General features: G+C 54.4%; 1 protein-coding gene across 2 annotated transcripts in view; it reads left to right on the top strand.

The window, feature by feature from the left end:
* Ppp1r13b (protein phosphatase 1 regulatory subunit 13B) overlaps window positions 1-14,151 on the top strand; it is a 77,892-nt gene that overhangs the window by 59,882 nt on the left and 3,859 nt on the right. Inside the window, exons 7-16 of one of the 2 annotated variants that reach the window (XM_048362648.1) lie at window positions 1,010-1,206; window positions 2,231-2,371; window positions 4,565-4,745; window positions 6,855-6,959; window positions 8,285-8,454; window positions 9,081-9,582; window positions 10,727-11,490; window positions 12,046-12,183; window positions 12,267-12,400; window positions 13,523-13,689. In XM_048362648.1, coding sequence (XP_048218605.1) covers window positions 1,010-1,206; window positions 2,231-2,371; window positions 4,565-4,745; window positions 6,855-6,959; window positions 8,285-8,454; window positions 9,081-9,582; window positions 10,727-11,490; window positions 12,046-12,183; window positions 12,267-12,400; window positions 13,523-13,689 — 2,499 coding nt within the window. The remainder of the gene's footprint in view (window positions 1-1,009; window positions 1,207-2,230; window positions 2,372-4,564; window positions 4,746-6,854; window positions 6,960-8,284; window positions 8,455-9,080; window positions 9,583-10,726; window positions 11,491-12,045; window positions 12,184-12,266; window positions 12,401-13,522; window positions 13,690-14,151) is intronic. The other variant, XM_048362649.1, reaches the window with a different exon arrangement.

The following is a 14,151-nucleotide window of genomic DNA, read 5'->3' as shown; positions in this document are numbered from 1 at the left end:
AACCTTCATTGCATCAAACAGGATAGAGTTGGTTAGGCTGTGATTTCTTTAAAACTGTACATCCCACCAACCCCTGGGGGGGAAAAAAAAGCTCACTGTAAAGCTAGTGAAGCCCCCAATTGAGTTTGTTACAGTTGACATCAGTTTCCTGTTTTTGTTTTTGTGCCGGTTATGGGGCTTGAACTGTGGGCCTGGGCGCTGTCCCTGAGCTCTTCATCTCAAGGCTGGTGCTCCACCACTTGAGCCACAGCGCCACTTGCACTGTGTTTTATATCAATTTAATTGCACATATTTATAGGGTACAGCATGATAATTTGATACATATTATAACATACACTGATCAAATCAGGGTAGTTAGCATTTCTGCCACCTTAAACTTTTTGGAATTCTTTTTTGGTGAACGCATCCTGAGTGTGTGTATTCATGGGGCACATAATGCAATTTCAGTACAGCTCTGGAGACAGCGTGGAGGGAGCCTGAGCCCTCTGGACCCTTAGCTGCAGTGGCCACTCCAGGTCTCCACCATCCTCAGTGTCTCTTCTCACTGAGTAACTTGAATTTTACCTATGTATTAAGTAAGATAAGGCATGTAGTGGACTGGTTCTTTTAATTAGTTCAGTTAGCACGTCTTCAGGTTACTGTGGTGTGTAAGATCTTCAAAATAGGTAGTCTAAACTCGCTTTGGGACTAATTGCCCTAAGGAATGTTCAGTCACTGCTGGAGATAGACTTGTGTGCTCTGTATGGAATCATACTGTATGTTCCAGATGCTTGTTGAAACGTGTTTGGAGCTGGGTAGGGTACTCACTTGCTGGCATCTATCAGCCCCTGGGTTCTATCCATAGCACTGAAGGGGCAAGAGGGAGAAGGGAAGGAAGAGTGCTTTGGATTATCCCTACACTTTAATCAGAGGTCTGTAGTGAAATAGTACCAGAATTGAGTAGTGTATACAAATGAAGAAGGTCAATTAAATGACTTGGTTTGTTTCTTTTCTTGGTGGGCAATACCAGCTGCTGAAATAGAAAGGTTCAGTGCCATGTTCCAGGAAAAGAAGCAGGAGGTACAGACTGCAATTCTAAGAGTTGATCAGCTTAGCCAGCAACTGGAAGATTTAAAGAAGGGAAAACTAAATGGGTTCCAGTCTTACAATGGCAAGTTGACAGGACCAGCAGCGGTGGAGTTAAAAAGACTATACCAAGAGCTACAGGTAACTTACCTGGGCCTGGGGGATGATTATGTACAACTCTCAGCTTTCTCCTTAACAGAAGATGGATATTCAAGAACTTGAAGCAAATATTCTAATTTAATAGGAGGCATAAACTATATGCAATACAATTTTTTTTTGGGGGGGGGGAGTCCTGGGGCTTGAACTCAGGGTCTGAGCACTGTCCCTGGCTTTTTTTTTTTTGCTCAGAGCTAGCACTCTACTACTTGAGCCACAGCGCCACTTCTGGCTTTTTGTATATATGTGGTGCTGAGGAATCGAACCCAGGGTTTCATGTATATGAGGCAAGCACTCTACTACTAGGCCATATTCCCAGCCCCAAATATCCCAGTACAAAATATTTTTAATGGCTCTGTTTCGATGAAATTCGCAGAGCATACAATTCATTTAATGTGTGCCACAGTATCTTTACAGAGTTGTGTATGCTCTGCCACACAAACTTTAGGACATTTTCATCACCCCTAAATCTCCTTGCAATGCCTTCAAGAACTAGCAACCAGGAATCTGCCGTTAGTCTGTGTTTTTCTACCGGGACCTTTCATGGGAGTGGAACCAGAACAGATGGGCCTTGGAGCCCAGCTTCTTCTGCTTAGTGCATTTCAGTGTAAGAAATCCAGTGAAGCCTGAGTTTCATAAAAGCTCTTTTCCAGAGCAGACATGGTAACACACTTCTGTGATCTCAGCACTCGGAGCACAGGCAGGAAGGTCATGGGTCTGAGGCTCTCCTGTGCTATATATATAGTAAGACCCTGCCTCAAAAAGAGCTAGGGATGTGGCTCAGTGGTCCAGTACTTGTCAGGCACCACACTTGCCTGTTGGGATCTCTAAAGTACATGGCACACAGCTGTGTTAGTGCATGTATGTAAATGCATCCAAACTCCAGGCTACTTTTTTTTCTTAATCTCCTTGGCAAGAGAATTTGTTGGGGGGAGGGGGGCCCAAGGGGAGAGTAATATTTGACTTTTTAACTAGTACATATTTTAAAGTTGTGTTTTCTGTTTTGAAGATTCGCAACCAGCTTAATCAGGAACAGAATTCTAAACTCCAGCAGCAGAAGGAACTCTTAAATAAGCGCAACATGGAAGTGGCCATGATGGACAAGCGAATTGGAGAACTGCGTGAACGTCTTTATGGCAAGAAAATTCAGGCATGTGAATGAGAAAATGTCTGTGAGCTAAACTGCTGTCAGTGGTTCGTCTAAACTCCTCGGAGTCCTTGAGTGGCATTGAGCTCCTCCCACCTGTCACAGCTGTTATGACGACTCGTAGAAGTGACATAAGGCAGACATTACATCCCAGAGGCTGGCATGCCTGGCATGCAGATTCCCAGCTCCATCTTTTCTGCAGCTCTGTCTCTTCTGCACTGGGGTGCTGTTGGCCCTGGAGTGGCAGCACCCAGCCTTCCATGTTTTGACAGTATAAGCTGGTACTTGGGGCCAGATCCTTGGCCTTTATAGCTGTGTGTCTTTGCTAGAAAGGGATTGGTCCTGCCTGTCCTAGGTATTGTAAGGATCTTCGGAATTACTCAGCTGGAAGGGTTTTGAAAACTCTTGAGAAAGATGCCACATAAGGGGATATTGGCCAGGCGCTGGTGGCTCACACCTGTCATCCTGGACACTTAGGAGGCTGAGATGTAGGATCATGGTTCAGAGCCAGCCCGTGAGGGAAAGTCTATGAGACTCTTATATCCAATCAAACACCAGAAAACAAGAAGTGGCGCAGTGGCTCAAATGGTAGAGCACTAGCCTTCAGCTGAAGAGCTCAGGGACAGTGCCCAGACCCAGAGTTCAAGCCCACGAGTGCCAAAAAAAAAAAAGGGGGCGGGGAGGATTTATACTTTTTTTAAATGTCTAGTTAGTACTTGGAGTTTCAAAACTAAGTACCCATTGGACAAAACTTGAAACAAGCCAGGCACTGGTGGCTCCCGTCTGTAATACTAGTTACACAGGAGGCTGAGATCTGAAGATCACAGTTCAAAGCCAGCCCAGGCAGGAAAGTCCATGAGACACTTTTTTTTTTTTGCCAGTCCTGGGGCTTGAACTCTGGGCTTGTGTACTGTCCTGAGCTTTTTTCAAGGCTAACACTCTGCCGCTTGAGTCACAGTGCCACTTCTGGCTCTTTCTGTTCATGCAGTACTGAGGAAATCGAACTCAGGGTTTTGTGCATAGTAGGCAAGCACTCCACCACTAAGCCACATTCCCAGCTCCTCCATGAGACTCTTGTCTCCAATTAACTACCAGAAATCTGGAAGTAGCACTATATGCTCAAGTGGCAGCGCATTCACCTTAGCAAAGGAGCTCAGGGACAGTGCCCAGGCCCTGAGTTCAAGCCCCAGGACCAACAAAAAAAAAAAAGGAAAATGTAAAACTTTTCTATTTCTGTTCACAAGAGGTGACAGCTGCTAATGGTTCCACTCTTAATTCAGACGCAAATGGGAAGCATTTTTATTGGAAACAGGATTGCAGATTTTTCTTAACTGCAGCCTGTCTTTCCAGGTCTCTCTCTCGTTCTTGTAACATCTGGTCCCAGGTCCTTCCACCTGTACCTCACTCCAGTCATACAGGGTGGCCTGAGTCTTGCTGCCACTCAGTGCTTCATAGGGCGCACACACCGCTTAGTGGGGGGCGGTGGTGAGAGGCTAGAGGTGGACTTGACCTCTCTGTTCCAGTGGCCCTCGGGTTAGCGGAGCAAGGCCTGCGGGTGGAGCAGATCACATGCTGCCATGGTGGTGGGAGAGGGGAGCAGGTGACTCACTAGCAAAAATGTCTTCCCAGTGTTGTTGTATACTTGCTGAGAGATGGGTGCTCTTAGGGTCTGGTGACAGAAGAGTGTCCTCAGCCTCTGCCACTCTGAATGATGCTCTGAGGAGGAAGGCATGGGATTAAAGGGCTTGGCCAAGGTGGGATGGCTTTGGCGATGGTGCAGGAAGAAAGGACCTTACCATAGTTTCTTATGACAAACTCCTTTAAATAGAGTGCTGAAAGGTCAGTGTCTTGTATAGCTGTGGTTCAGAGGAGGATGAGTCTGTGTGTGTGGGTGGGTGGGTGAGTGGGTGGGTGTGGTGTGTGTGTGGTGTGTGTGAAGAGTGAAAAAATGGGTCTGGGGATGTAGCCTAGAGGTCGAGTGCTTGCCTAGCATGCATGAAGCCCTGGGTTCGATTTCTTGGCACCACATAAACACAAAAAACCGGAAGTGGCGCTGTGGCTTCAAGTGGCAGAGTGCTAGCCTTGAGCAAAAAGAAGCCAGGGACAGTGCTCAGGCCCTGAGTCCAAGGCCCAGGACTAGGAAAAAAGAAAAAGTGAAGAAATGAATCTTGACTTTAATTTCATGTTGGTTTGCAGCTAAACCGTGTGAATGGCACATCGTCACCACAGTCCCCCCTGAGCACGTCCGGCAGGGTTGCTGCCGTGGGGCCTTACATCCAGGTTCCCAGTGCTGGGAGCTTTCCTGTCCCAGGGGAGCCCGTAAAGCCCCAGTCTCTCACCATCGCCTCCAGTGCTGCCCACGGAAGACCAAAACCCGGTGAGTGGCCTGGTCCCTTCTCAGTGCCGCATGGGAAGGAGGGGTTTCTGGAGGTGCCCAGAGGCTCCTTGCCTTCTTGAACCATGTTTAGAGAGCCATAGGTCACCACAACAGTGAAGACCCTGAAACGAGAGCAAATTCTCTTTACTGGTCTGAATGTATCGTGGCTTTTCAACACACCGATGATGGCCACGTGTCATCCTGACTACTTGAGAGGCCAAGATGGAGAGGATAGAGGCTCAAGGCCAACAAGAACAGAAAAGTTAATTAGACTCCCATCTGGCTGAGCTACTGGTTGGTAATGGGGAGCAGTGGTGCAAACCTGTCATCCTAGCTGCATGACAGGCTGAGGTCAGGAGGTTCTTGGTGCCTGGCCATTCAGGCCAGAAAAGTCTGAGGTTGATCTCAACAGACCTGGGCATGGTGGCACACACCTGTTATCCCAGCTAGGATGGAAGGACTAAAATAGGCAGGTCATAGTCCAGGCTTATATACCCAGGAAAAAAATGAGATTCTGTCTCAAAAGTAACCAGTACAAAAAAGAGCTAGAGATGTGGCTCAGAAGTAGAGTACCTGCCTGCAAAGTGCTATGTCCTGGGTTCAATCCCCAGTATTGGCCAGGGGGAGAGTAAGGATATCCTTCTCATAGCACAGGTTTGTCTTCTCCCAAGGGCACTAGGTGGCCAGCAGTGGCTTCCTTGTTGGACTTGACTCTGCTTTGTGGCTTGTCAGTCCAGGTGGCCAGGCAGGGGCCACCTCCCCTGCCCCTGGGGGGCAGAGCTCCCCACTCAGCCGTTTTCATCAGTCAGAAAGCTCATTGAGCTGTGTGCTGGTGGCTCGCACCTGTCATCCTAACTCCTCAGGAGGCTGAGGTCTGAGGATCACGGTTCAAAGCCAGCCTGAGCAGGAAAGTACATGAGATTCTTATCCCCAGTTAACCTAGAAAACCACAAGTGACGCTGTGGCTCAAGTGGTAGAACACTAGCCTTGAGCTGAAGAGCTCAGGGACAGCACCCGGGCCCAGAGTTCAAGCCCCACAACGGAAGGGAGGAAGGAAGGGAGGAAGCAAGGAAGGAAGGAAAGGAGGAAGGAGGGAGGAGAAGGAAGGAAGGAAGGAAGGAAGGAAGGAAGGAAGGAAAGAAGGCAGGATAGGTCATCAGTCTGGAATTGGGTGTCTAACTCATAGTAGAATCTAGCATGTATAAGACCCAGGTTCAGCCTTCAGCACCATGAAAAAAATCCACAGACTATTCCTTTGCATTGTTGTGCTGTGTGATGGATGACTCCAGCACTGTGCTTAAGAGTAGCCGGCATTCCGGCAGCACAGGACTAGCTCCGTGTGGAGAGTTCCATTGCTTCTTAAACCAGACTTCCTTACCATTATACCTTCCTGTAACACAGCAGGAGTCCATGTCTGACATACTAAAAATTGCTTCATTTATGGACACAGTATTGCTGCTCTCCTACTGTTAGGCTTGCGTTAGGTTACTTTGTTTCAGAATTGGTGACTGGTTTATACTGGTCTTCCATGTGTGTCACTTTCCCTCCCTCGGTACCTGCAGTGCCTGGTGACACCTCTCCTCCTACTGGCAGCTTGGGGGTCCTGCTGAGCCCAGCGGGAGGAGCCTTTCCAAGCCCCCTGTGGTCAGAGCCCAGCCCAGATCTTTATGGCCACATAGGAGTCACACAGGGGCTTTGGTCAGCGTGACCTTCTCTGCACAGCGGTCTTTGATGAGCTATGATTTATCTGTGGTAGGGAGTAGGCGTGGCTAACCATCTATGCCAATGGAAGATAATTAGCACAGCCACGTTCTGGTGACATCATTATTAAAATGTCTAAGCTTGGGGGTGTGAGGAAAAAAATGTCTTAAGCTTAAAATGCCGCTACTCTCCTTTGTGGGAATGTGCTGCGCTGTGCCGTGCCGCGTACAGAGTTGCAGAAGGAGCTGCCTTGCCCGCACAGAGCCCCCACGGCCCTTCCTTCCACTGGAGGGTGAAGCAGCTGTTCCAGGAAGCCCGGCTCTGCCCAGGCTGAGGCAGAGCCTGGGTAGCACATCCCTGGTAGGGGCACTTAACCCTTGTTGGCTGTCCTGGTTCTGTGTCACACAGATGGCCATGGTAGACCCAGAGTGAGCAGCATGTGGACAGTGTCAGACCTGGACGTCGGGCCTGGCTGTGGCTTGTCACGGCACCCTGCAAGCCTGCTTGTGAACCGTATGTCAGCAGACAGGCTTAGTGGGGCACTTTGCATCTGCAAAATGAACCAACAATCATTTGTTTTCCAAACTGACAAAGAGTTGCTGGTACCTGGACATAAGCAGTGATTTGACAGACACCGCACGCACTTGCGTGCATACGCGCGCGCACACACGCACACACACACACACGCTTCCGCAGAGGGTTGCCACCAGGGATCAGAATCTGGCACAAAAAGGCTTAGGGGGAGCTTTTGTTTGTTTTTCAAAAGTTAAGAACAGTTTGCGCTGGGTCTTGGGATTCCTGGCTGGTGCCCGGTGGCTGGCCCAGCACTGTCTTGGAGCCCTCCTGTCTGTAGTGAAGGTCAGCAGTGCAGTCGTCACGTGATCAAGCCTCATCATCAGACTGGCTCACGAGCTTGCCGTGTACCACCGACCAGGCCGGCCGGGGTCACCAGAGGCAGCGAGCCTTTTCCGCACACCACTGCCCCCAGGAGTGGGGGCCTCGCCTGGGCTGTGCTAGAGCTGGCGTGGGCCACTCACATTTCATGTTTTTTGAGACAATGCTCTTCCTGCCACAGCCTGGATACCCTTCCTGCCTACAGTGGCTTCTGTGTTTCCCCAGCCACGATGGGGCCGCGCTGCAGTGCCTCAGGGCAGCTCAGCCCAGCGGAACCCGAGTCAGCGCACGTAGCTGACCCATGTCATCAGGCTCGGGTCACCTTTCGTGGCCCCACGTGACCAGGGATGACCGCAGCACTCTGTCAGTTTGGAAAACTCTGTGTAAAAAAAAATCTGTCTTTCCAGTGGCTTTCCTGGACACTTGAAGTTGATGACTGGCTTTCTGATCATGGCAACAGATGACAGTGCTTCTCCTACCTAGTCAGAGGGAGCTTGCCCTGACCTCCTGGGACCACGAAGGGAAGGATTTCTTCCCACTAGAGGAAAACGTTTAAATCATGGTAGCAGTGCAGGTCAAACCTGTTATGAAGTCCAAAGAGAAGTCTCTGTTGCTCTGTGTAATTGCGTTTCTAAGTGGGGCTTACGTGTCCATGCGCGGTGCTTGCTGTGTTCTGTGGTGGGGCTGCCGTCGCGGCCCGGCCTGTGCTCTTGGGACGGCAGGCCCTCCGCTGCGCAGCTGCCTCGCTGTGCCGAGGCCTCCCCTGCCCGGGCCAGGCCGGGGGCGGTGGAGCAGGTTGGCAGCACCGGGTGGTGGTCACTTCCAGACTCAAGGAGCTCTCCTCCCACTGTGAAGTTCCAGGGTTGCTTTTGTTTCTGCGGGTGGGGGCTATCCTCAACTAATGACAAGAAAAAAAATTACTTAACTTCTGTGTTCTTTTTAAGCTAATGATGGAAGCTGGCCAACATTAAAGCAGAATTCTGGCTCTTCAGTGAAGCCAGCACAGATGTCCAGTGCGGACTGGAAGGACCCAGGCATGGAGGGGACCCTCAAGCAGGGTGCTATCTCAAGCCAGCCGGTACCTCTGTCAGCTCTGGGAGCCACGGAGAAGCTGGTAGGCCCTCCCCGTCCTTAGCTGAGCGCCAGCAAGGTGAAGGGCCAGAACAGGGCCCCACATGGCAAATGAATCTTGTTAAAGTGTTTGCCTGCCTTTCCCCCAACGAGGATTTAGGAACTAATCGGTGCCCAGGTGCAGAGCCCGTGGGAGCCGGAGGTTGACGGGTGCCCAGGTGCAGGGCCCGTGGGAGCCGGAGGTTGACGGGTGCCCAGGTGCAGGGCCTGTGGGAGCTGGAGGTTGATGGGTGCCCAGGTGCAGGGCCCGTGGGGGCCGGAGGTTGACGGGTGCCCAGGTGCAGGGCCCGTGGGGGCCGGAGGTTGACGGGTGCCCAGGTGCAGGGCCCGTGGGGGCGGAGGTTGACGGGTGGCCAGGTGCAGGGCCCGTGGGAGCCGGAGGTTGATGGGTGCCCAGGTGCAAGGCCCGTGGGAGCCGGAGGTTGATGGGTGCCCAGGTGCAGGGCCTGGAGCTGGGACTTTTGTATGTATTTTGCAGACAGCTCAGGAGCGGCCCTGTATCCTAGTCATATGGTGACTGATTGAAGGATTCCAAATCCTACTGTGTATGGATGTATGCTAATCTTTTTAAAGAGTGACTCTGTTTTTCTCCTTAATACCTAAATTTAGGGCATCGAGATTGGTAAAGGCCCACCTCCCATTCCTGGTGTAGGAAAGCCACTGCCTCCAAGCTATGGGACATACCCAAGTCCTACGCCGCTCGCCCCGGGCTCAACGGGCTCTCTGGAGAGGAGGAAAGAGGGCAGCTTGCCCAGACCCAGCACTGGCGCGCCCAGTCGGCAGAAACCCATGTCGCTGTCGCCAGCGGGCAGCGCCCCCCCACCTGGCTCCTCACAGCAGATTCAGCAGAGGATCTCGGTGCCACCAAGTCCCACCTACCCACCAGCGGGGTCACCTGCATTTCCAGCTGGTGACGGGAAACCTGAGCTCCCACTGACGGTGGCTATCCGGCCCTTTCTGGCTGATAAAGGGTCAAGACCACAGTCTCCCAGGAAAGGACCCCAGACAGTCAATTCAAGTTCCATCTATTCCATGTATCTCCAGCAAGCCACGCCACCTAAGACGTTCCAGCCAGCAGTGCATGGCACCTTAAATAAGTCCGTTAAAGCAGGTACACCGGCTTTCTATTCTTCTTCACCTGGGACTAGAGAATTAAGAAACCTCTGATCCATATCTTTACAATTGAACCATGTGCCGGATGTCAGGGTCTCACTCCTATAAATCTAGCTACTCAGGAGGCTGAGATCTGAGGATCACAGTTCAAAGCCAGCCTGGGCAGGTAAATCCATGAGACTTTTTTTTTTGCCATCCCTGGGGCTTAGACGCAGGGCCTGAGCACCGTCCCTGGCTTCTCTTTGCTCAAGGCTAGCACTCTGCCACTTGAGCCACAGCGCCACTTCTGGCTTTTTCTCTATATATGTGTTGCTGAGGAATCGAACCCAGGGCTTTGTGCAAGCACTCTACCGCTAGGTCACATTCCCAACCCTGCAGGAGACTCTTTTTTTTTTTTTTTTGGCCAGTCCTGGGGCTTGGACTCAGGGCCTGAGCACTGTCCCTGGCTTCTTTTTGCTCAAGGCTAGCACTCTGCCACTTGAGCCACAGCGCCACTTCTGGCCGTTTTCTGTATATGTGGTGCTGGGGAATCGAACCTAGGGCCTCGTGTATCCGAGGCAGGCACTCTTGCCACTAGGCTATATCCCCAGCCCCTGCAGGAGACTCTTATCTCCAGTGAACCCCCAGAAAGGCTGGGAGCGGAGCTGTGACTCACGGGGCGGAGCGCTGCTTGGGGCTCTCCCGGCGCCCATGGAGGAGCTTCTTTCTCCACACCATGTGCTGTGGGTGACGGGGCTTTTCTAGAAGGCAGGCAGGGGGACGCAGCTTCGTTGTGCACACCCTGTGGCGGCAGAGGGCCCGGAAGCCGGGTCTGGGCGGGAGCCATCCTCAGCGCGGCCCGCAGCACCCTGCGTGCCCGGCGCCTGCTGCCGCCACCCCGAGCAGAGTGGACTGGCGGCGCGGGTCCTCCCGCCCAGCCCGGCGCAGAGCAGGCTGCGCGCTTTGCTTCTCCCGAGGCAGCGAGCGAGGCAAGCCTGTGGGGCGGGGCCGGTCGGGCCGGCAGCCTTTTCTTTTGAGCAGGGCGGGCTGTGGGCGCTCGTTCGCCGCAGAGCCGCCTGGCTAGGGCGGTAGCGGTTAGGCGGCAGGAGCAGGGGACCCCGCCCTGGCGGCAGGTTGACGTTGCTCTTCTTCTGCCTCTCCAGTGTACGGCAAGCCCGTCCTACCGTCGGGGTCCGCGTCTCCGTCCCCCTTACCCTTTCTTCACGGGCCGCTGGGCACCGGCACATCGCAGCCTCAGCCGTCTCCAGAATGTGCCGACAGAGAGCCCGAGCCAGAGGGCCCGGCGGCGCCCGGAGAGGGCAGCGCGGTGGAGAGCCTGCCGCGGCCGCTGAGCCCCACCAAGCTCACGCCCATCGTGCACTCGCCGCTGCGCTACCAGAGCGACGCCGACCTGGAGGCCCTCCGCAGGAAGCTGGCCAACGCCCCCCGGCCCCTGAAGAAGCGCAGCTCCATCACAGAGCCCGAGGGCCCCGGCGGGCCCAACATCCAAAAGCTGCTCTACCAGCGCTTCAACACGCTGGCCGGCGGCATGGAGGGCACCCCTTTCTACCAGCCCAGCCCCTCACAGGACTTTGGGGGCACCCTGGCTGACGTAGACAATGGGAATACCAATGCCAACGTGGACGAGGCCGCGCCTGCGCAGCCCACGGCCCCACTCCCTGATGAGCCCGCCCCCGCCTCGGATGCCAATGACAACCAGTTACCTTCCCCAGAGCCGCAGGAGCTCATCTGTCCCCCCACCGCCCCCCACACCGCGGAGCCTGCCGAAGACAACAACAACAACGTGGCCACGGCCCCCTCCACAGAACAACCCCCCAGCCCCGTGGCCGAAGCCCCATCTCCGGGGGAGGAGCAGGTCCCTCCAGCACCCCTCCCTGCTGTTGTCCACCCTCCAACAGCCTCTACGGTGGGTATGGCATCCTTGCTGACCAAAGCCGGGCCTCGCAGGCAGCGTGTGGAAGGCGGGAGCAGCCACGGCCCGCTGTCCACAGCCAGCCTGGCGGTGGCAAAGCAGCACAGCGGAGGCTGCACAGTAACCTAGGGAAGCACTGTTGACTCCCAGAGCATAGGCAAACAGGGAAGAACCTTCTAGACAGAGCCCCCTGGGGAGGGCCGTGTTGACACAGAGGTTTAGAGCATTACCACGGGGAGTCTCAGCAAGATCTTGTGTGGGTTTTTTACAGCCGGAAGAGTCCTGTGGGGTGTGGGGTAGATTCCCTGGGGTGGCGTCTGGCTCAGATGCCGCTGTTGGAACACACTTCCTCCACGTGCCTTCCAGGGAGCAGCGAGTGGCCGCAGCCGGCCCCCGCAGAGCCCAAGCCCCTCCCGGCTTCTGTTGGTGGGGTGTCCTCAGGGCCCCCTGGAGGGCCACTGGTTTTAGGGTTTAGTGCCTGCCGGGTCCTGGGCGGGTTCTCACTTGGGAAGGGCACGGGTCACTGACCGCACACTCGCTTCCCCGCAGGGCAAACGAACCAACCTGAAGAAGCCCAACTCCGAGCGGACCGGGCATGGCCTCAGAGTGCGCTTCAATCCCCTGGCGCTCCTTCTCGACGCTTCTCTGGAAGGAGAGTTTGATCTGGTGCAGAGGATCATCTATGAGGTGAGCCCCCCCCCCCGCGGTGTACACGCGCCCCTGCGAGGAGGGAGCAGGGTGCCGCCGGCCCTCACCGCCTCGTGTCCTAGGTGGAGGACCCCAGCAAGCCCAACGACGAGGGCATCACCCCCCTGCACAACGCCGTCTGTGCCGGCCACCACCACATCGTGAAGTTCCTGCTGGACTTCGGGGTCAATGTGAACGCTGCCGACAGCGACGGGTGGTAAGCGCTCCGGCTCTGCCGTTCTGAGGCTCCGTCGCCCTGCCTTACACAAGACAAATGGGGAGCATGGAAGAAAGAATGCCCACCATCTCCTGGGCCTTGCCCTGTCCTTCCTGCCCTTGCTCTTATTTTGTTAAGGACGGCTGTTTTCATGTTCTTTGTGTGCCTTGTGACAACATTGCAGCGTGGTCATTTGGCAAATCATTTACTCTTCTTCTTTTCAAAAGTGCTGTAGGGGCTGGGAATGTGGCTTAGCAGTAGACTGCTTGCCTAGCATCCATGGAGACCTGGGTTCGATTCCTCAGTACCACACACAGACACAGAAAAGGGCAGAAGTGGCGCTGTGGCTCAAGTAGTAGTAGAGTGCTAGCCTTGAGCAAAAGAAGCCAGGGACAGTGCTCAGGCCCCAGGAATGACCAAAAAAAGAAAAAAAACTTGTGTAGGAAATGTCTGAATTCTGTATGTGTATATTCTATAGGAAGAGTAACCAGATGTCTCCTTTGTTAGACACTTAAGCACCTGTGTTCTGTTTCCATTTGCCTTCAGGGTTAAGGGGTCATGGGCCCAGGGGTCTACTCCAGGGTTGTTTTAAACTTGCACGCAACTCTGCTTTTTAATTGTGGCAAAATGGCCCTTTTTTTTTTTTTGGCCAGTCCTGGGCCTTGGACTCCGGGCCTGAGCACCGTCCCTGGCTTCTTCCCGCTCAAGGCTAGCACTCTGCCACTTGAGCCACAGCGCCGCTTCTGGCCATTTTCTGTATATGTGGTGCTGGGGAATCGAACCTAGGGCCTCGTGTATCCGAGGCAGGCACTCTTGCCACTAGGCTATATCCCCAGCCCTGAAGTGTGCCCTTAACGGTAGTAACCTCCGTGTCACTCCATGTCCGTGTGTTGTGTGTGTTGACATTATCCACTGCGCGGAGCGTGTCTCCAGGCGTGGCTTAATCTCCTCAGCCTGCCTTCTCAGCACTCTCCGTGGTCTAGAGCAGCTGCTCCTGGGGATCAACCGTGCCGCCAGAACACTGCGCCCTTCCTGGCACCAAGGCCTGGCATCTTCACCGGGTCCGTGGGGCGTGGCCCTGTGCCGTGGCTCCGCCCCACACCTTTCCTCCTCCGGTTGCAGGACACCGCTGCACTGCGCGGCCTCTTGCAACAGCGTGCACCTCTGCAAGCAGCTGGTGGAGAGCGGCGCTGCCGTCTTCGCCTCCACCATCAGTGACATTGAGACGGCTGCAGACAAGTGTGAGGAGATGGAGGAAGGCTACATCCAGTGCTCCCAGTTTCTCTACGGTAGGTGGGTGCCGGGGCCGCAGCTTCTTCCCTGGCTGAGTGATGCGGTCTGGGCACACAGTACTGGTCAAGTCCGAATCGGTGCGGCGCTCACCTCCCTTGCCTCACTCTGCGGACATGTATGTGTGAACCACGGTGTCACAGGAGCAAGAATGACCTCCGTGCTCGTGCAGCTGTGCGCTGGGGGTGGGGCGGGAGGGTAGCCGGCCAGCACTCGTCTGTACACTTACTTCCATGCGCTAGGGTGGCCCTTTGCCCCAAACTATTGGATGAGTTAAGTTCATCCCAAGTCTGATTTCCCCAGGGATAGGCCACGCGCATGCACGGAGCTCCCACAGCAGAGCCAACAACACGCCGTAGGGTGGGGCGAGCCAGAGCCCCTCGGGAGGAGGGCCGAGGCCGGTGACCCGCCGGCGTGCCTCAAGGGGCCCGCGCAGCGGCACGCACCCCTGGGCAGTGGCA

Source organism: Perognathus longimembris, chromosome 14, assembly GCF_023159225.1.
Source record: "Perognathus longimembris pacificus isolate PPM17 chromosome 14, ASM2315922v1, whole genome shotgun sequence".
Taxonomy (NCBI): Eukaryota; Metazoa; Chordata; class Mammalia; order Rodentia; family Heteromyidae; genus Perognathus; species Perognathus longimembris.
The sequence above is the reverse complement of the archived record's forward strand: the minus strand, read 5'-3'. Positions and strand labels throughout refer to the sequence as shown.